Source organism: Mixophyes fleayi, chromosome 11, assembly GCF_038048845.1.
Source record: "Mixophyes fleayi isolate aMixFle1 chromosome 11, aMixFle1.hap1, whole genome shotgun sequence".
In the NCBI taxonomy this organism is placed as follows: Eukaryota; Metazoa; Chordata; class Amphibia; order Anura; family Limnodynastidae; genus Mixophyes; species Mixophyes fleayi.
Genome location: NC_134412.1, coordinates 18,194,803 through 18,218,055, shown reverse-complemented (window position 1 = coordinate 18,218,055; position 23,253 = coordinate 18,194,803). Strand labels below are relative to the sequence as shown.

The 23,253-nt window shown below is 43.1% G+C and overlaps 2 protein-coding genes across 6 annotated transcripts in view; one reads left to right on the top strand and one right to left on the bottom strand.

Annotated features, from left to right (window-relative positions):
- LOC142107480 (cell adhesion molecule CEACAM1-like) overlaps positions 1-17,914 on the bottom strand; it is a 205,806-nt gene extending 187,892 nt beyond the window's left edge. For all 5 annotated transcript variants that reach the window (XM_075190924.1, XM_075190917.1, XM_075190921.1 and 2 more), the window contains exons 1-2: positions 17,845-17,914; positions 9,157-9,423 (exon numbers count right to left, since the gene is read on the bottom strand). In XM_075190924.1, the coding sequence (XP_075047025.1) occupies positions 9,157-9,423; positions 17,845-17,899 (322 nt within the window). In that variant the 5' untranslated portion in view covers positions 17,900-17,914. The remainder of the gene's footprint in view (positions 1-9,156; positions 9,424-17,844) is intronic.
- Positions 1-23,253, top strand: part of LOC142107491 (cell adhesion molecule CEACAM8-like) — a 368,458-nt gene that overhangs the window by 149,332 nt on the left and 195,873 nt on the right. The gene's annotated exons all lie outside the window — the stretch shown is intronic.

Sequence of the window (23,253 nt, the reverse complement as noted above, 5' to 3'; positions counted from 1 at the left end):
TAAGATTCATTGTGCACATTTTGATCATTGTGTACTTACCATTTTTGATCAAATTGTATTTACCATGACAAGGTGACCTCAACCAGATGGGTACCTACACTACCAGTTTATTTATATAACAGGGCACTTACCGCTCTCTGTGGCTATTGCCTACATGAAGTACAACATAAGATACTGTAGGAGCCAGACTATCCGCCACTCCAATTAATAATACATATGGGTGGATCTATTGGGTCCAGGGCTACCCAGAGACTGGAGAATTTGGTCTGCACACCCTATATTATCATATATATGAAAGGTACCAATCTGTTAATGTACGTACACATCTGAATAAGGTTACCTTGTTGAGGTAGATGGGCAATCATAGTTTCACCAAAATGTCCACTAAGAATTTCATCTTCATTCACGTTATGTAGCAGAATTTATATTATATAGCAGCATTGTGGATTTAACTATAAATATGTTTTCAATTATGTTTAGTGTGCAACTGTGCTGTGGTTTGTACTTTAGATAATCAGTCACAGCCGTTTTCATACATTGTATAAATTAGGGTATGTGAGCCAAATCCCCCTGCCTTGTGACTTTAACTTATAATTGTGGGCTATCAAAATGGAATGTATTATTAATCGTAACTGACTGAAATTACCTAATGGGGCTGACCCGAGAGTTTGACAATCCAATCCATTGACAGGTCAATAGAATGTCATGGAGGAGCTTCCATGAAGTTCTGATGAAAACATATGGATTCCTTCATCATGTTGAGCTGACACCCTAGCTGAGATTAGTAACAAGAGGGGAGGCATTCCCCAAAAGTGGACAACAGCTTTACCTTTTGCTAAATATTAATGGCCACCCCTTAAACATCACAGTTAGTTTTATATCCATTCCATCCTCACAGTCACTAACCAGAGTGGAGTTTCAGAGGATCAAATTATTGTTTTGTAAATGATCAAAGCACATTCTTAGCCAGATGAATCATACAAATGATTCCCACATTTATAGTGTGAATTATTTAATAAAATTGGGTCATGTTCATGAGCATGCTATAACCCTTAACAGCCCATCGTAGACTGTAATTGTTTCAAGACAAGTTAGAAAATTGAGGCAAATATACGGTCTTTATATGTTAAAGTGCATTTGTACACACTACAACTTAATAATACACAGAGACTAGGTTTATTTAACAACAACTACAGCATAAGAAATACACAACACAAACGTCAAAATGTGAACATTTCAAGTGAGGAGGACGGATTAACATTCATCCTTGGGCCCCCTCTCACAGCCGCATGGACCGACCATGACGGTAGATAAGACCTTGACATAGATTTCACTTTAAATTTGTTCCAATAAAGAAGGAATAGATTTTCTCCTTAGTAAAAACATGGCAATCAGATTTGACTATCAACATATATAGGGTTAGAGGTAATAAAGTTGTATAACATTATATTCAAAAAATTACCAAGACAATTGAAAACATTTACTGCATCATCCAATACAACCTCCCCTAGCAGATATTTCGGAAAAATAAACTTGAAATAGACAATATGGTGGATGTGAGGTGCATAAGAATGATCTGCAAAGCAGTATGTTCCACAGTCTCTTACAGTACACAATCTCCATAATATGTCACTATGATCATTGTTAGAAGTGTGAGTCCATATTTTACACAGCAGCTAGGATCAGTTTACAACAGGAGTATCAGTTATGCAATGTATCCGTCTTATCACTGTAGATTAGTGTAAGTGTCCTGCGTTTGGAACTGCAAATCCTACAAGAGACACAAATATTGTTTTTACATCCATACACTAAATACACATCATTGAGGCCATCATTCTAAAATTATTTCAAAAGACACTTAGCTGCTGAAAAGATGCAAATAATCATCTGAAGTGGTGCGGGCTTGTGGGATCTTGGTGTACTTGCCCCTATTAACTGTACCTGGTTATATTTAATATTTTTGATCATCTAAAACACTTCTTTTAACTATTAACTAGTGTTACTCAGGGAGCAAGAATAGATTGTAAATATAGTGTACAAGCAATGTAAGGGAGGAAGGATGCAGGGGATAAGGAAGCTGGCAGCGGAATGAGAGATGACAAAACGAAAGGAGAAAAAGCTGCGGGAATATCAAAGAAGATGAAGGGGGATTGGAAGCTGTATTAGTTAGCAGAGGAACATGGCAGCAGGGGATAAATGGCAAAGACAAAACGGGAAAGGTATCGGAATTGGCAGCGAAGGTGGGAGATGTAAGGGAACATGGAAGAAAGGTGGGAGGATTAATAGAGGATGAAATAGAAACATAGAATTTGACGGCAGATAAGAACCGCTTGACCCATCTAGTCTGCCCATTTTTTAATCTATAGTGTCGAAGTCAGATAATTGGATATGGTCATTTCAATTAATATCTATCAACTTGATTGTCTTTGTCTGAAATTATGCGAATGGCACGCTACGGAGTGGAGGAGCGTAATCAACCGCAACACGTGGCAAACAGTTCTACCCACATTTACACGAACCCACACACTTGTAATTAGCGCATATTAAAAATAGTTGCAACACATAGTTATTTATACTTAAATATAGCAGCGTTTATGGTGAAATATAATGTTATATACATGTTAGTGAGATCTAAAGTTCAGGTAATGTCTGGTATCATTCTAATCCCCTATTTATCCGCAGACATTCGGTTCAATCGCCTAAAGGATCGCACCTTGCGTATGCTAGTTAGGGATGATAGGGAATAAATGATTAGAATGGTATTGTCTGAGTAATGCTAATAGACCAGTTTGAACTAGTTCTTGGCGGGAAGATTAAGTATGCATCTTCTGGAGAGCTGACCCCCACCCTTGGAGGGCATAGTTTGAACTGGCCAGCATTACACTGGACCTTCCTGAAGCCTGAACCTATGAAAACATTCCAAATCATCTGTATTGTTTTCATTGTATCACTAACTGTATATAAGCAGGAGCTTTAGGACCAGTAGTCAGACCTGAATGACTGTACACTGGATCCAGGGCGCCTGCTAATAGTAACGGCTGTACTTATTTTATTCTGACTTGTTATTTTGCTACTTTTGGTTATTAAATCACTTTGTGCTTTGGAACCACATCACTGGAAGTGGACAATCGTTATTGGTTAACGACAAGACGCTCATAACAATTGTAACCTCAAACCCTGTTTGATCCTTATGTCTATCCCAACCATGTTTAAATTTCTCTACTGTATTAGTCTCTACCACCAATGTTGAGCTACCAATAATATCAGGCAATGGGGCAGATTCTATCTATCGATTGTCTAGCAGAGCATGGATCTGCATGTTGAAAGTGCACCAAATTTGGGGGGGGGGGGTAGTAAATATAGTGGGATACAATGATTGGGGCATATTTTTCTAAATACGGTCTTTATACATGTGTGCCGCTTCTATTGGGCCTATGTGTAAAACAAATTGTCCATTTTGTGAAACAAATTCATTAAACGAGATACAAGAGGGAGAGAGGGTGACTTCATAGACAAGCTCCTTGATTGGGCAGCATATTTTTGGGAGAACAAAATTTAATGAATTTAAAAATGCTAATTTGCTTTCTTCAAAAGTCAAAAACTTATTTCAAATATGGTTGGTGACTACCGACATGCATTCTCAGTGTTCAGTGTACTGTAATCCTTAACTAGATGAGTTATATGGAGAGAATCTACTAAATGCAACATCTCAGGGAACCGCTACCTCTACCTGTCAATTATTTCTTAGAAAAATAAATACTACCTCCTTTACTTTTATATTGTTTAAGTGAAATAAAGTTATTTGAGAGGAAATTGAGGATTCTTCAGCACTGACTGAATATTTAATATATTTGATTTAATAAAAACACTTACCATATAAGTAGCCTCTTGGTCAGCAGGTTGGCCCTAGAAGAGATGACATAAAGAGGAGTGTTAGTTGTGGAAAATGTATTTATCCTAGATCGATATGGTGATTCAATCTGATAGGCTGCTGTCGCACAGACACATTGCAAAATAAAAATGATCTGCTCACTATTAAATATAAAGCAGTGAAGGAATTTGTTATCAATCGTTCAGTCCACCACAGTGCAGAGAGCATTTTACACACAGCGGTTTTCCAGACAACACAAGTCAGGTAAACAGGTAATTGTAGCAACGACAGGGCAATTGCATTGCTTGTTTCATATTTCCAGGGTGGTTTGCAGAAATCACTATGTAAATTGCAATAGAAATCACAACTTTTTCAACCTCTAAAATTCCTCAACAAGCCTCAGCTCTCTCCAGGATGAGGTGGTTTTTATTATAAGGAGACCCAAGAGTGTGGTAAAAACAGTTCCAGAGGGGTAATTGTAGGGCTGGTGCCTTTAAGGCAGAGCCAGAGATTGAGGCTACTAGCACCGCACTGAAAGCTACTGCGGCTTATTCTAGCGGAGCCAACCCACGAAATGACAAGCCGCTGACTTAATTGCTACTCTTAACAGCAAATCCTAATGCTTTACTCCTACACATGAATTTATGCCTCTATGTGTCACAGTAATGACTTTGAGGATGCCGCTGACGGATATTGGCACTACTAGACAGGGAGGCGTGGAGTATAAAGCACCCCCGGTATTCACCAGGGACCCCCGCAAGGAGGTTTGGGCTTGGTTGCGTGAGGTGTACAGGTGGCGGTTCTCCCAGCTAGTTAACAGTGCAGCGGGAGTGAGCAGGAATGGTCGTACGGTTCGGGTTGGGTGACAATCGATAGTGCAGTACACAAGGGTGATCCAGAGGGAAGGTCAGGAGCTCACCAGGGGTCGATAACCAGATAGTCAATGAAGCCAAATCGCGGGACAAATAGAGTGGTCAGGAAGAAGCCAGGAGTCAGGAACCAAAGAACAAATAATGTAAACAGGGAACAGGAGAAGGCTCACTGAGGTGAAACCAATACTCTGTCACAGGTGTGTAGGAGGAAGTGCCTTAAGTACCCTTACCAAGCCCCTGATAGGAGGAGGAAGCAGAGGCAGTCAGGAACACCTGACTGCCGGCAAACATGAAGAAAGAAACGTCCTGTTTGCCTAGCAATGGGACACGAGCCTTACTGCGCATGCGCGCCAGGCGTAACGGAAGTACGTCCCGTTGCTAGGCAACAGGACGGGGGCTGAGTAAGGAGACAGGCGTCCGTCCGCGGAACCTATGCAGTGTGCGGAACTACGCCTGACACTATGCTGATTGTTAAGATCCCTTCAGCCCAGTATATAGGCGTAAATACTCTAATTTTGCATGGCACTTTTTTTAAAGTAATTTAAGCCTATTTTGGGGTCAACGCTGCATCAGTCCCGCTATGCTTAAGAGGACAACACCGATATTACTACAACCGGTTCATATTGAACCTACCATACTAAAAGTAAAAACTGGTAAAGACAGGGTATTGGTCCTCACTTGCCAAAAAGTCCTCACTTTGTTTTCCTATTATGGTCCTCGTAAGATAGAAATACAATTATGTACACATAATATTCCATGGTTCTGATGTGTGCTACAATCAGGTATGGATTTAGCATTGCAGGTGGTTTGGAATGTCTGTGCTTGAAGTTGGGTGAGCTGTGGATTGTTGCCAAGGTGGATGGTAGGAGTTCTGGGTCCTTTTGTTAAGTAGTATTAGGGGATTCCGTGGCACAGTGTACTACGCCATGGAAGCCCCCAATACATGTATTTAACATTTTCTAACATAGGTCATTTTTGCTTTCCCTTCTTCCTTCCCTTCAGATATCAGACCCTATCAGATTTACGAGCATTTTAAAACAACCGCACAATGCGTTCAGTTTATGTGCCTTAATGAATCAAGCCCATTGTGCTCGGAGATTTGAGTTAGTTTAAGGGCAGATCGTTGCTTTACTCACCACTGTTGGAGCATGTACATTGTAATATTCCATCGGTGGTTCTTGCTTCTTCTTTGATGCTTCTGTTGGTTGGGTAGAAACACATTCACATTGATTTTAATACTGTTTTGCAGTGGCTTAATGATATTAAATTTGTTGACATATCATCGTAGCATAAGGTATTGTGCTACTAAGAATATCACCTACTATAACTAATACTGGTTGATAAATAGCAACATATAGGTACAGTATTAAACATAAGAATATTTCACTTAGAATCATAAGAGCTATTATAATATAGCTATCAGACTCGTTACCTGCAATGCATGGGACTTGGGACCTTCTGGATAAGTACTTCTTGTGTAATTTTGACCACACCAATTCCCAAGCACTCCAGGTCGCAGTAGTACAATTTACATAATGGTAGGGCCAATTGGCAGTGAAGTCTGCCCATCGAATAACTATAGAGGGCAACCAACATATTTATGATAAAAGATTCTACTCCTGCAACGTTCTCCTCTACCTCCCAGGGTTTGGGTGAGGAGCTTTCACTTACCCTGGAACCTCTTTTTATGGTAAAGGTTCCAAGGGCTCCAGGATTGTACTGCTCTGTGTGCAGCTCTTTAGTATTTACAATAGAGTTTTCTTGGACTAGGTGGAATTTCAGGCACCTTCGATGTCCTCCAAACGTTCATATACCCGTGGAAACACTACTGAATTTGAGATCAATAGACAGCAGTGTGAGCAAGGGCCGGAATAATAGTTTCTTGGTGGTGTGTCTCTTTAAATTGCACTCAACACCTGCACACTTCCAGTAAAGAGATATTAAGAATCTATATATACTGAAAATATATTAATCTACCCCCAACAAAAGTCAGACAAATGTTACTTATTTTATGTTTGTTTTCTATTCAGATTGACTTTATTCTTGTTTTCTCTGTGCTTTTATATACTGAATCTTGTCCAATTACTTTCATTTTGCACGTCTCTCCCATTACCTTTCTGCTCCTCTCTCAAAGGAAGGACATATCTCATATACAGTAGGAAAGTTGTACCAACAATCAACGCAATTCCTAGGATTGTCCCACAGACGATTCCAGCTGTCTCTCCAGCACTGAGATCAGGAGTGGATCCACAGGCACCTGTAAGTGGATGTGTAAGTTCCTATAATGTTTTCATAGACCAAGTAGCAAATAAATAAAAAGGAAAAAAATTAACATAAAATAATTTTATGATGCCCCATAGTGCAGTCTTTCTTTTCCTGACAAGTGTGTCTACCAAGATGGCAATGCCCACATCCAGCCAACCAGTGCATGTGTGGTCACCCAATAGTGTTAGGAGCATGACACTGATGTCATACATATGTTGTGTCCTTCTCAATCACCAGATCAGAACACATCCAAACATTTATGGGATATTCTGGAATGACTTCTAAGACAGTGTTTGATAACATCATCACCCAGGCATCATTTGTGTGAGCATCCTATATAAAAAAAAGTCACATTTGGTGGCCCAATGACCTGTTAATTGATTTTATATTGGTGTTTCCATTTTGCGCTTAATTTTTTTTTCTGGACTTACTCCCCATAGAAGAATTAACCCTTCTCTGACCAACCTGGGCAGCTTGTAAAGCTTAAGCAAAGGAAGCCCACATCTGTGTTGGGGTGTAGTACCTAATAACGGTACTGACTACCCCGACAGAGAAGAACACGACAGGAGGAGACCGAATGCCTAGTAGAGCGGACTGAAATAAAACCTACTTACCAGGATTCAGATATCTTCATGGGACGACTCGTTGGGTTTCCGACTGTGCAAGATGACGTCATCACAAACCGTGAATTGTCTTAAAACGGCGATGGACGGACCCAGCTGTCATTGAGGTCATGTAATTATTATTTTAGGCGTTAGGGGTATTAGGGTTAGGAGCTAAAGTTAGGGTTAGGGTTAACCCTAACCCCTAAAATAATACTCACATGACATCAATGACAGCTGGGTCCGACCATCGCCACTTTAAGACAAGTCGCGGTTTGTGATGATGTCATCTTGCACAGTCAACACAACGAGTCGTCCCATGAAGATATCTGCATCCTGATAAGTAGGTTTTTCTCAGGTCGCTCTACTATACATTCGGCCTCCTCCTGTCATCTTCTTCTCTGTCGGGGTAGTCATTACCGTTAAACTGACTACCACCGCTGTGTTGTCCCTGTTAGTGGAAACGAGGCCAGGCCGCCTAGCACTTGGGTTGGTTGAGGATCTACTACGTACAGTCATTTTTACCAGCGCTCTTCCGTTTCTCTTACCTCCCTGGCCAAAAACCAAAAGGGCTCTACAGAACAGCACACATAGAGCTGCAGTGCACCATTTCTGGAGCTGTGTGTTCATACGTAATATTTATTTCTTACATAACACACAGCTAAGCTCAAAAACGGGTGTGACAAAAGATTTTGGTTACAGGGGAGGAGAGAGTAAACACAATGCATGGTAATGATTAATCTCTTTACTGTGGGCACCCGAGCTCCCTAACTGTGAAAGCAAAAATGCTGTATATAGTCCTGTGTAAAACTATGCACTATATAGAAAAGTAAGATAATAATAATAATAATAATAATAATATTAACTTGTGCAGACTGAAGCAGCTATTGCAGGTGACAAAATGTAGGGAATTAAGACAAATTACATTTTGTGCTACCATAGTCCAAATTAACAAATACTACACTTGTAGTGTGAGAGTGTTGCACATCCATTATTACCTGGGAGCCTCTTTATAGAACCTTACATGGCTGTTTTCACATGGTTTATGTTTTAGTGTCTTAGCAATGTACAAAAGTCTAATGCAGGAGGTATCGGAGATAGTAGAATAACACAGTCTCCATAATTTGCAATGTCTGGGTCAATTTATCAAGCTCCGCAAAAATTAGCTTAGCGTTTTAAAGCTTGACCCCGATGGCTAGCGATGGAGCTAGCCGTTCTGTCCTAGGGGGAGAGCATCACAGTAAAGACTTCCGGTCAGAAACCAGAGTTGTTTGTCATTACCAGGACAGCCTCTCATTGAACGCGCTGTCCCAATATGACTCTTTGATAAATGGCCGCGACACATCAATCCATATTGTTGCGATAAGGGATGATAGTTAACTGGTGGTCAATAATAAATAGTAATTAATAAGTAATTAATAAATAATAATTAAATACACTGAATTTAGGTCTATTAGTACATACTAGACTGTTTATAAAAATGGATAATATGGATAATATGTAGTCAATTTACTCAAACACAACCATTAATCTCACAAATACTCACAGCATATGGTAACTGTGTAGGGATCACTGATGCTCTTACTGTTCGAGTTCCCAGCCTCACATCGGTATTCTCCTGCATCTGTCGGTTTAATATGAGAAAAAGTGACAGTCCTGTTATCTGCTGATAAGATGGGTCCAGTGGGAAGACTGACACCGTTCCTGCTCCATAGTATCCTGTCCACATTGCAGGTGTTACACGTCAGGGTGAATGGGTCATCTTTCTTGGGAATGGAGGTAGATGCTGTGATCGTAGGCTTACTGACCCGCTCTGTGGATGGAGGAACATAGGGACAGTTAGTAGATCACACACAGACAGTTATTAAAAAAAATAGGTAAATCTTAATTCCATTTTACTCCTTTATTTGAATGATGATATTCTCATAGCGTTTGGACTGATCACTAAGTTTACTAGAAGATTCATCATTGAGCCACAAGCATAAGATTGTCCTTGTAGCATGCTCGCCATCAGGAAAACATTTAAAAGCTGTCTATTCCTTTCTGATGTCCAAAATCCAGGGGCGCAGATAATACATATGAAGTCTGTTCAGACACACAGGGGCCTGGTGGGATGGAAAGATCCATAATATTTCTATTTTATGTATTTTTAATAAAGTATATTACAGTGTCAACAACATTTAGCAAATTAAGAGAGCGAGATGAAGAGAGATGGAGAGTTCTCTTGAAAGGTACTGGAGGACCAATTACGAACCCAAAAGAGTTGGACTAATGAGGAGTAACATAGATGAACATGTGAGCATTGTTCCAGAGCTTACTACCTCCTCATTGGTCCTCCATCCAATTCTTCTCCACTGACTAACAGATGAATTTGGCCCCGAGTACTGCTCAAGGGGAAGGGGGAGTGTAATGCATCTGATCACTGCATACTGTGACTAAATGAAAGTATCTCTATCAGCATTGGGTGGTAGTAACAGAGAGCGCATTCCAAAGAAGACAAGTAGAATGTTAAAAAGGAGGATAGGTAGATGGTCTTATAAAATATGCATACTGCATTATGAACCACAATTACCTATAATCAATTCAATAAGCTTATTGAATTGAATATATTTAGGAGGGTGGGATCTCCTACTGCAGCTGCACGCTTATTCTTCTATTAGCAGATAGAGTTAGTGCGCAGAGGTCATATTTGTCATTTAGACAATTACCTATAATGCCTTTTTTATTCATTGTTCTACATCCAACTGAACTCAAAACAAATATATTGGTAGACCGAAGTGGTTTATCAATGGAGCCAGTTATGTCTTTAACGTTTTTTAATTCAGCTTATTTGTGTCACTGCTGCTCCGGAAAGGGTTGGAATCTCGCAATGCTTATTATGTGGATGTCTGTTGTAAAAAAAAAATATGAACATCCCTGCAGCCTACAATGATATCAGTTTCAAGCTCCCCACTATCATTCATGCTGTTCAGCTGCTAATTTAAGGAGGCGCCGGCTGTACAATGTTCTTTAGAAAGCCTAGAACACTGTACAGCCGGCGCCTCTTTAAATTAGCAGCTGAACAGCATGAATGATAGTGGGGAGCTTGAAACTGATGTCATTGTAGGCTGCCGGGATGTTCATTCCTCGGAACTGTTTGAAGTCTCCTTTTCAAGCTGTCACTATTACCATGCAGTCAAGCATGGCATCTTCGGTTTAATCATGTTGGCTCTTTCATGTCGGCGTTTGGAGCATTGTGATAAGGTACCCAACCTGGCTGTATGATCCAGTCACAAAGCCTGTTGTAATGTGGGCCAATACAAATGGTGGATAAATTTGGGTATCATCTGCATAAAGATGATATTAAAATCCAAAGGAGCTTAATAGTTTTCCAAGAGATATATATGGTATAGATATTTAATAGCAGATGACCAAAGACTGAGCCTTGTGGTACTCCAACTGATAAAGGATGTGGAGCATTGGTGGATCCAGGGAAATTAACACTAAAAGAGTGATTAGATAAGCAGGATGGGAATGAGGATAGGACAGACCATAGGGATTGTTGCGTTTGTATGAGAAGAGAGTGGTCCAGGAGAATTAGAAGAGTTAGCTGTGATCAAATCATTGACAACCTTAGTCAACGCAGTCTATGTGGAGTGTTGGGAATGAAAGGCTGACTGAAGATTATCTAATAGGTTGTGTGAGGGAAGAAAGTGTGTGCGTCGAGTGTAGGCAAATCTCTCGAGAAGCTTGGAGGGCCATGGGCGCTGAGAGATGGGACAATAATTTGAGAGACAATTTTTGGTTCAGAATTTTGTTTTTTCAGAATAGGAGTAATTACTGCATACTTGAATAATAATTGAACCTTATTGGTGCAATCAAATTATTTGGTACCCCATGTGGGGTCTACGTGCAAATCACCAACTTTCTCACGTTCTACTCAAAGTGACGCCACTCTTATTTGGTTATTTGCGTACAGGAACCCAGTCGGTCAGGTACTTGGCAGCTCTTCAAGTAGAACGTTCTCATCTGTATTTTTTAACCATTGGATTGCCATAAAAGAAAGAACATGGAAAAGATGAATAAAGAAGACCACCCTTAAGGGTTTAGCAGTATAATAAAGTGGAGAACAAAGGATTGGGGCAGTGCTTATTTGCATTGAAGAACATTTAATATAATGTAGGTGTTTTTTGTATAGTACTTTACTATCTGGAACTACAGGTTCCAATGGGCCCCGGATGCCAGGGCATGCTGGCACTTGCAATTCTACAAGAACCAGTATGCTCTGACAGACATTGGTATACTGGCATTTATAGTTCTACCAGCTCCAGCATACCAAAGCAGATTATGGCTGCCAGGGTTTGTAGGGGCCACTGTTAGGAACCCCTCCAGCCGGCACAACACAACCCGGAGTCTACTCTGCCAGTCAGGTGTTCACTGGAGCCCCTGATGGTGGGGACAGACTGGGCTGCAGACTGACAGAGGGTCGTGAAGTGTGTACCGGCTGGGGAGAACCCAGGCAAGAAGAGTCAGGTCCAATCAGAGGTCAAAGGCCGGCAGCAGGTAACAGCAATGATGAACAAGCTGAGGTCAGAGGTCACAGGCAAAGTAGCAAAACGGGTAAACAAGCCAAGGATCAGGGTCACAGGAAACACAAGCGAAGTCCAATACGAAGCCAAGGGTCATACACGGGAAGTCAAACGTAGATACAGGATACAGGAACTGGAACAAGCAGGTCAGCAGACTGGAGCACAGAAGCTATAACCGGCAATGAGGTGGCAGACCTCATTGCCTTAAATACTTGAAACAGCCAATCAGGGCCTGGCTCAGATAGAAACCAGCCCCCTACTTCATTAACCCGCAGGTTAGTAATTCCGTAGAGCGCATGCGCCCGGGTTCTCAATGCCGGGACGCAGCGCTGGAGCGTCTAGCCGTTGCCCCGGCAACAGCCGGGACATGAGAGGAAGTGACGTCCCGGTCGCCATAGCGACGGCCGGGACGCAGGTGAGTGAGTTGCGGCGGCTGGGCACCGCCGCGGTTCGTAACAGTACCCCCCCCTTGAGGAGGGGTCGAGGGACCCCGACATCCAGGTTTTCTTGGAAATTTCCTGAAGAATTCCTTCAATTGTTTGGGAGCATGGAATTGTCTCCGCGGAACCCAAGAGCGTTCTTCTAACCCGCGGTTCCTCCACTGTACCAAAAAGTGCACCTGTCCTTGCACTTTTTTGGAATCCAAGATTTTCTGAACACTGTACCTCTGTGGCTTGCCTGAAGACTGGGCTTGAGCTGGATAAAGAACTGGTTTTAACAGAGAACAATGAAATGTGTTTGGAATTCTTAACGAGCCCGGAATTTTTAACCTAAATGCAACAGAGTTCACCTGCTTGATGATGGGAAACGGCCCGATGAATTTAGGACCCAACTTCTTGCAAGGTTGCTTCAGCCTGATATTTTTTGTAGACAGCCAGACTTTCTGGCCAACCTTAAGAGAGCAGGGGGTACGGTGTCGGTCCGAATTTTTTTTTGCAACAAGTGAGGCTTGTTTTAAAGATGAATGTACTTTCTTCCAGACAACTCTGAGATCCCTGGCAGTGGAACGGATCTCCTGAATACCAACGGACTGGAGTGAATACAAAGAGTTAGATCTGGGGTGGAAACCATAATTGCAAAAGAACGGAGAGGTTTTCGTGGATGAGTGACAGGAGTTGTTACAGGCAAATTCTGCCCAGGGCAACAAGGAGGACCAGTTGTCATGGAACTCCGATATGTAGCATCGCAAGAACTTCTCCAAGGACTGGTTAACCCTTTCAGTCTGCCCATTTGACTGAGGGTGGTATGCAGATGATAAACTGACCTTGATTCCCAGGAGGGTACAGAATGATCTCCAGAACTGCGCTATGAACTGGGAACCCCGATCGGAGACGATGTCTGTAGGGAGTCCATGGAGGCGAAAAATGTGTTGAATGAACAAGATTGCCAAATCTCGAGCAGTAGGAAGCCTAGTGAGTGGAATGAAATGCGCCATCTTGCTGAACCGGTCTACCACGACCCAAATGGTATTGTGTCCCGCAGAGGGTGGCAGATCGACTATAAAGTCCATGGACAGATGTGTCCAAGGTTTACCAGGGGCGGCCAACGGAACTAACTGACCTACCGGGCGAGTCCTGGGAACTTTGTTCCTGGCACAAACTTCACAGGACCGGACGTGACTCTTGACGTCAGCAGACAGAGACGGCCACCATACAGTACGGGAAAGGATTTCCAGTGTTTTGTAGACTCCAGGATGCCCAGCAGTCCGACTGTTGTGTGCCTCAGCAAGGACTGTCTTCCTTAGATGAACTGGGACAAACAAACATCCTGTCGGAGTGTTATCAGGAGCCAACCTCTGGAACCTTTGTAAGGTACAGCTCAAATCTTGAGTTAATCCGGCATGAATCATAGACACAGGAACAATAGGCTCAGGGCAGGTGACCGGAGCATGATGTGCCAGGAAACTTCTAGACAGGGCGTCCGCTTGAATATTTTTGGAACCAGGACGATAGGTGATAATAAAGTTGAACCGAGTGAAGAACAGCGACCACCGAGCCTGTCGGGGGTTCAGACGTTTGGCTGACTGTATATACTGTAAGTTTTTATGATCCGTTATAACGGAGATCTGGTGTGCAGCGCCTTCCAACCAGTGCCGCCATTCCTCAAAGGCCCATTTAATTGCCAGCAATTCTCGGTTTCCCACGTCATAATTGGTTTCCGCTGATGAGAACTGACGGGAAAAAAAGGCACATGGATGTAAGCGGTGGGTCTGGGGGTCTTTTTGTGACAAGACGGCCCCAGCACCGACGTCAGACGCATCTACCTCAAGAACAAACGGTACCCTAGGATCCGGATGTCTGAGAACCTGAGCAGACACAAAAGCTTTCTTCAGGGTTTTGAACGCATTTATTGCCTGTTGTGACCAAACAGTTGGATCACCTCCTTTGCGGGTCAAGGTGACGATAGGAGCCACGATATCAGCAAAGCCGCCAATAAACCTCCTGTAGTAATTGGCGAATCCCAGGAATCTCTGGACCGCCTTGAGGTTATTCGGTTGTATCCAATCCAGAATTGCTTGGACCTTGGTTGGGTCCATGGAGAAACCTTCTGAAGAGATTAGATAACCGAGGAAGGATACCTTCTGAACCTCGAACTCGCATTTCTCGAGTTTAGCGTAGAGGTGATGTTCCCGTAATTTCTGTAGGATTTGTCTGACATGACCCTGGTGCACAGACAACGATTTTGAATATATGAGGATGTCATCTAAGTAAACAACAACAAAGTGTCCCAGGAACTCACGTAACACCTCATTAATCAAGTCCTGAAATACGGCAGGAGCATTACTAAGGCCAAACGGCATGACCAGGTATTCGTAATGACCCGAGAGCGTGTTGAAAGCCGTCTTCCACTCATCACCTGCTCTAATACGTATGAGATTATAGGCCCCACGAAGATCAATTTTTGTGAAGATAGTGGCTCCTCTTAATTGATCAAAAAGAACGGAGATGAGGGGAAGGGGGTAGGTGTTCTTAACCGTAATAAGGTTCAGCCCTCGATAATCGATACAGGGTCTGAGTCCACCGTCCTTCTTGGGTACAAAGAAACACCCCGCTCCTACTGGGGACTTGGATGGCCTGATGAAGCCCTTCTCCAAGTTTTCGTCAATATACTCCTGCATGGATTTGGTCTCTGGACCAGAGAGTGGATACAAGCGTCCCTTGGGTAATTTAGAGCCCGGAATGAGCTCAATGGCACAGTCGAAATTGCGGTGCGGTGGTAGTGTGTCAGCAGCCTTTTTGGAGAAAACATCCCAATAGTCATGATACTGAGAAGGGAGCTGCTCCGGAATAGACTGAATAATACGTAGAGGTAGTGTCAAGCAAGACTGTGTACAATGGGGGCTCCACTGGACAATTTCTCCTTTTGCCCAATCCATGACGGGGTTATGGCAGAATAGCCAAGGGTGGCCCAGAATTAAAGGAACCGAAGGACATTCGATAAGACGTAAGACTATGGATTCCGAATGGAGAGCGCCAATGTTCAACTGTAATGGTGGGGTCTCCCAAGTAATCTTGCCGCCTGGCAACGGACTACCATCTAAGCCATATACCGTAATGGCAGATTGGAGTTTAATCCGCGGAATACCAGCAGAGCGGGCAAACTCGATGTCAAGGAAGTTGCCAGCAGCTCCACTGTCAATGAAGGCTGATAGTTTCGTAGAACGAGCACTGAACGTGAGCTGTGCAGGGACCAATAGTGCATTTTTCTGGGAGACAATTTGTAGACCTAAGTGAACTCTCCCCTCGTTCCTTAGGCATGCTCGTTTCCCGACTTGTTTGGGCAAGAACGGGAGAAGTGGCCTCTTGCGCCACAATATAAACATAAGCCTTGGGACCGTCTCCTGTCTCTCTCCTCAGAGGAAAGACGGTATGCTCCCAATTGCATTGGTTCCTCACCATCCTGGGAGATAGGAACGAAGGCGGATGGAGGTGATGACGTTTCCTTTTCAGTTTTCCGCTCCTTATATCTCCTGTCAATTTTAATGGAGAGGTGCATCAGATCCTCCAGAGAGCTAGGAGACAGGTATTGCACCAGCGAATCTTTAATCTGTTCAGATAGGCCGACACGGAACTGACTACGTAAGGCAGGGTCGTTCCATCCACTGTCAGGTGACCATCTACGGAATTCAGCGCAGTATTCTTCTGCCGACCGTCGGCCCTGTTTCAAGGACCGTAGATGAGCTTCCGCGGAGGCCACTCGATCCGGGTCATCATACAGTAGACCCAGTGCCTCGAAGAAGGAGTCTACGGACTGCATGGCCGGACTGGTCTGCGGCAAAGAAAACGCCCAGGACTGGGGGTCACCCTGTAGAAGGGAAATAATAATCCCAACTCTTTGCTGCTCCGAACCGGAGGAGCGGGGTCTCCACCGAAAATAGAGCTTGCAGCTTTCCCTGAAGTTCCGAAACAGGGTTCTATTTCCAGAGAACCGATCTGGTAAGTTCATTTTGGGTTCACAGATGGGACCTGGAGTCGGTTGTGAAGCTTTTGTGGCTTCTTCTTGAACAGACATACGCTCAGCCAATCCCTGCATCATCTGATACAAGGACTCAACGTGGCCTGCTAGGGTTTGTGCCGGAGACGGTGTGGATTCACTGGTATCCATTCTAACCTTGTCTCCGTGAGTGGGCCGGTTATAATGTTAGGAACCCCTCCAGCCGGCACAACACAACCCGGAGTCTACTCTGCCAGTCAGGTGTTCACTGGAGCCCCTGATGGTGGGGACAGACTGGGCTGCAGACTGACAGAGGGTCGTGAAGTGTGTACCGGCTGGGGAGAACCCAGGCAAGAAGAGTCAGGTCCAATCAGAGGTCAAAGGCCGGCAGCAGGTAACAGCAATGATGAACAAGCTGAGGTCAGAGGTCACAGGCAAAGTAGCAAAACGGGTAAACAAGCCAAGGATCAGGGTCACAGGAAACACAAGCGAAGTCCAATACGAAGCCAAGGGTCATACACGGGAAGTCAAACGTAGATACAGGATACAGGAACTGGAACAAGCAGGTCAGCAGACTGGAGCACAGAAGCTATAACCGGCAATGAGGTGGCAGACCTCATTGCCTTAAATACTTGAAACAGCCAATCAGGGCCTGGCTCAGATAGAAACCAGCCCCCTACTTCATTAACCCGCAGGTTAGTAATTCCGTAGAGCGCATGCGCCCGGGTTCTCAATGCCGGGACGCAGCGCTGGAGCGTCTAGCCGTTGCCCCGGCAACAGCCGGGACATGAGAGGAAGTGACGTCCCGGTCGCCATAGCGACGGCCGGGACGCAGGTGAGTGAGTTGCGGCGGCTGGGCACCGCCGCGGTTCGTAACAGCCACTAGTGCTACACAAAAAGACTATTTGTTTACTTCAAGTTGATGATGATGACCGGTGTATCCATTATGTGGCCACATCCTATAAGCTTTAGATACATGCAATAAAACTTAACCACATAAGCGCAATTCTTGCAAACCACATTTACATGTTCTGGCGTCAAATTGCGCTCAACTCTACATTTTCCAGCTTGGTAACAAGGGTGCATCAGACACAGACACAGCAGTGTCTTTACCCAGATAATGAGTTGAATCTCAAAGATGACACTACTATTAAATTCAGCCACACAAAGTAGAAGAAACAAAAGTAAGTATTCATCATGTTTACTTGGGACAGCGATAACATGTTACTCACCACAGAGAGCCAGGTTCACAGAGGCTTGTTCTGCTGCTCGCTCCGTTTCTACCATCACTATGTAATTACCGCTATCTGTGATATGAAGATCTGAGATCCCTAACGAGCCATTAGAGTATACGTTGACCCGAGAGAAGTACAGAGGTCCGCTCATTTGTGAGGGTGCATCCCCAGGAATATATGCAATGATTAGATACTCAGGATTTGTGTTTGGTCCTTTAAACCAATTGAAAGACAGAGCTCTCCTATTAGCCCCATTGACGCTCATAGTGACAGATTCCTGGATCGGTGGAAATTCAGGGATCAGTCGAATATCGATCCTTCCACTAGTCAGATCCAGCCACAGGCTAAGGAAAACTGAAAGAGAAAAATCCACATATCAATCTCAATATAACAAATAGTATCACAGATAAAGAAAAGACTGTTTGGTTACAGACAGGAATTCTGCTGTGCAACGGAGAAAAAATACCTCCCGTGTCAGCACAGCTTTGTTCAGTTCCTTTCAGTTCTGAAGAACTCATGAACTGTAACTTTTAAGCAACCCCCTACAGGAACTTTCCTGGGAATCTTATAGTTTCTACATTATACACCCTGATAAACCATCACTTATATTCTTTATGTTGCGACACCGGAAGGATTTTGAAACTAGGTGGATCTTGTGGAAGTCGTTGGGAAGGACAAGCTGGCGGATTCTGTGGCTCATTCACTTAGCACTCAGCAGCATTAGACCCAGGAGCAAGCTCAGGAATTTAACAGGGGAATACCCAGTTTGCCTTACACCAAAATATATACATCCATGTATGTATATACAGACATTTTGCACTCTACCTATTGTATATGTAGCCAATGTTATTTTTATGTCCTGCTCTGGAAAGTCTCTAAATCACTCAACCTTAAATAAGAGTGCAATGCTTGTGTAGTACTAGAAATGGATGTGCAACAGTCTTGCTTCTAATTGTATTCACTGCTGCGCCATAGGGTGGACTGCAAGCACCTATAGTCCACCAAAACTTTTTTGTCTATACAGCAATTTAGACAATTGCTTTGAGAATTCTTTGGGACAATAGATTGAGTGGGTTTCTAACAGGTGCAAGGCAGGCTGAGCTGGGGGGCATGGGGATATCTACCCCCCCGGGCCGGTCCCATGGTGGTCTACCTTGGGCTGGGTCACTGGGCCACCTGCATTTTTTTTCCTTTAAAATGTTCCTAATAGGCTTTTGAGCCGAGTCTTAAGGTGGTTCAAATTCTTTATTTTATTTTGTGATAACATGATTATTTCTTCACATCTGCTCCAATTTTCCATGGTTATGTTCAATGATTACGGCATAGGGTACCCGTGGATTATTGGCAGATATGGGCATTCCATGTTATTTGCAGACTGGCTGTAATAAAGCTTCTGATTCTGTGACCACATGCAAAAATTCAATTTTTACCACCTTTAGGATTCTAATGATCCTAAAGGTGCAAACTGTGAAGCTAGTTTAGCACTGCGCCTAGTTGGTTTTGTATTTACTCAATTTGTTAACCATCCGGCTTAATAATCAGGGCATGTCAAAAGTGGAGGCTCCGAGAATGTTCACTCCATGGGATAAGTATCGGGCATGACCGTTCTCTGGGACAATTAGACCACATGTGTTGTGGATTTAGAGAGAGGTCGCTTGGTACAGTGCATGAAACACAATAAAACAGTCCCTAGAGGATCATTTGCAACTGCTCTGTGTAATGTAAGGGACACCATAGAGGAAACATGATGCTGGAGACGGACTATGGGCCTGAAGAACTAGACCATCGACCTTACAGTTCAGATTTGGCTCCCATTGATTTTTTGTTACTTCTAAGGAATCCTAAAGAAAAACTTCTTTGGTCATCGGTTTTTCAAAAACTAAATTAGATGTTTCTCGATATTTTAAAAAGCAAAAAACAATATTTGTTTGGTGTAATTCCTCTTTCTCCGTAGAACGGAAGATGTATGTGGAGCTAAAATGAGAAGCAGAGTGAGAAATACCCCTTATAGCTTCTACTTCTTCATACGCCAGAAGAATACTTATCTACTGTCTCCCACAAGATGATGTTGCTTTATAAATAGTCTATAGTAATAATTATACTCAGTTTTGTTCCAACATTTGCATTAGGGTTTCTTTTGTCTTGTTGGGCATAGACACACTCATATACAGGGGCAAACGCAGGATTTGTATAGGGGGGTTTCCACACCACGCCACCAGTGGGCGTGACCAGTATGCATGGGGGGCATGGCCATAATATTAGACAGCACTTGGCTGCTCTCCAATTCTTCCTATCCCCATAATATACATGGGCAATGCTGCGTGCACTACTGTTAGGTGCACACAGCTCTCCCTTTTCAACCAGAGCCATGTGAAGTGGGGGTAGGGTCCAGCCACCTCAATTATACAGTGCCCCAGGCTTGGTAGGGATTTCCAGGCACTGGAAACCCCCCCCCCTCCCTCGGTTTGCCTATGATATATGTAACCATTGTACAGGAGCAACAGTAGGACAATAACTTTTCTTTTTTAAATAATCTTTATTGACAAGGCAGCACATGCCCATTTCAGAAATACACAATGCTATCAATTACACCCTAGTATGTGCATTCACCATAGTAGCCGTTTATGTTCCTGACAAGAAGAGGCCTTGACGATCATTAAACTATTTTGCATCTTCAGTTTTTCTCCCAGTCACCATACCCAACAGTAACCCACCCCCAAAATATAACAATAATTTATTAACTAAAACTACTGTCATCTCCATCTAATACTATTAAGGTGTGCCACATAAAGCTTGCAGACAACTATGATACAGAGTTACAACTAAGGCGAGCTCAGGGAGGACAGAAACCTCCCGTGGAGCAGAAGGGACATTTGAAGAAACTGTAAAAGCCTGGCCCTTGACCACTCCCTAACACTCAAGGTTTAAGCATACTTGTTGCTGTCACTGGCCAAATCTCCTCCAGTAACTGGGTTGCTACCCAATTAGTGTTCCTAAGCAGAAATATTAGTTATTCTTTGAGAGTGACGGAAAGTTAACGAATGAATAGGACCCATTTTACAAATAACGCTTAAGCTCTTGAAGGCGTCTTAAAGTGCCTTGGTTGTCTCCAACATCAAGCCAAGAGACGGGGCAGCTGAGAGAAGCCATGTAGCTAAGATTGCTGTCTTGGCTGTTACCAAGGTAAGCCCTACAATCAGGGATGATTGTTTGACCAAGATTCTCCAGACGTGGCGTAGGAATAGAGTCTAGAGAGATCCAGGCAACGAACATTATAGATAAGTAATACAGCACCTTGTTCCAGAACTTCCTGTGACATTGTCCTTGGACTTGTAGAAAGATTAGGTCTGATCTTTAGGCAGAACATTTAATTCTAAGTGCATGGAAATCCGTGGTCAAGTATTGTGAATGGCATCTCCTGTAGAGAAGCAATCAGAATAAGTTTCCATACTGCAGCCAGTCTCTCTAACAAGATCTGAATGAATATCAGCTATCACACATCCATTATTTATTACCATGTAGACTGGCCCTCAGCTTTTATATGTTGATAGGTGAATGTCACAATCTGCCTCCGCTTGCACTGCAACATTGTATAAGCAGCTCCTGGCTCCATGATTAAATTGGACTTTAGATTATTGTAATTATCCCGCAGTACCTCTAATCCACCAGAGGTGCTGTTATTGTGCCTTGCCTTGTTTCTTTTCACTACCGGGGGTTAACCTGCTGCACTAGCTAATCATCTGCACCTGTTGTCTCCTTATTTATACCTGCCTCTCCCAGTTACCTTTGCTGGTCATTGTTGTTTATGTTGCTGCGCCTGACATTGTTGTGCTCTCTTGTTTCTCCTGTTCCCTGGGACTCCTACAAGCTGCTTGCTGACATCTCTGTACCTGATTTCTCTCCACTCAGCCTGTTCACCTGACCAGTCGTGTTCCTTTTTATTTGCTTTTAGCCTCTCTCAGCATTGCTTGTTCAGTATCTGCAATATATTTAATTTGCAACTTTCTGTATTATCTGGATCATATCTGTTCAAAAAATATTATGTGCTTTCACCATATTCCGGCTTCCAGCATTGAAGTGTGACAGTGAAGTATCTAGTGCAGATTGGATATTCCTCCTCCAGATACATCATGGTGTGGCACTGGGACAAGGCACACATCTGAGAATTACTGTGCAGCAAGTGTTATACTGACTCATGCAGAGAATGTAATTTACGCCGAAAACGGTCAGTTAAAATGATGTAATTTACTTAGTATGCAGAGCAGCACGTATCTTAAGATAACACAACTTTACATTGTGCGCACATTGCGTATATTTCAGTAAGACACTCTCAAATCATATCATACATTAAAAGGGTATGATACCCTTTAATTGTATCTTACACTATGGGCTGTAATCCCGAAAAATAAATAGATATATTTTTTATATAATGAGCAAGTCCCGACCCAAAAAAGCCAAACCAAGCTATGGGTTTTCCTACCATAGTGCAACCAGCCCTGGCTAGTATTCTAGGGCTGCTATTGGCCTTTTCAAGGGAACCTCACACTTTTCATCCTCTCAATTTTGCTACTACTGTGCTAGAGCATCCCTGTAGACTGTACAGACTAGGTTCAGGGAGAGTTGGAATGGAAGCCAAGTGGGATTGTCTATACAAAGATGATGATTTAAATCCCAGCTGACTCGTCACATAAATAAAACCAATTGAGTCTAACCTGTGAAATGGGGCCCATCGAAAAATGATCCCTTCTGTCCTGCCGTAAAACAGCCCATGTATTGTCAGACGGTACTTAAAAATGAGATAGCACTGAGGGTGTTTCCTTAACAATACCCTTATGCAGTCTGGCTAACCTTAACCTGGCATACCTCTCCATTGCCTGACTGGATTCCAGGGTAGTTGGGAGATGTATGCCACTTTTATGCTGCCCTTATCAGTGTGACGTGCAAGAGGCATTGAAGGGGTGTTTTTAGGGGACAGTAAGGGGGCTTGCGTGGGTCCTGGGAGGATGTGGCAACATCATCATCATCATAAACATTTATTTATATAGCGCAAGCAAATTCCGTATCAACATGCTGTGGCAAAGCCTAACATGATATGCCTACTCCCCTGTGTAGTATGACCATCTCACCCACACACTTTTTGTGTGCTGTACTGATTAAGGGCAACCAAAACTTGTCAGGTGTTCTTAAAGGATAATATCATCTTTAAGGAATTTCTATTATTACATTACTTATGTGTTAAATATATTTAGTTGTCGTCCCCAGCTGACCTAAAACTCTAACCATTCAAGTTACAGCTACCTCTTGTCTAAAACATTTCTGGAGAAACTTTCACCTCCTCCATACAACATATTAATACACAGCCACACGAACACACAACTCTAATTCAGCTAAACCATTTGAGCTATA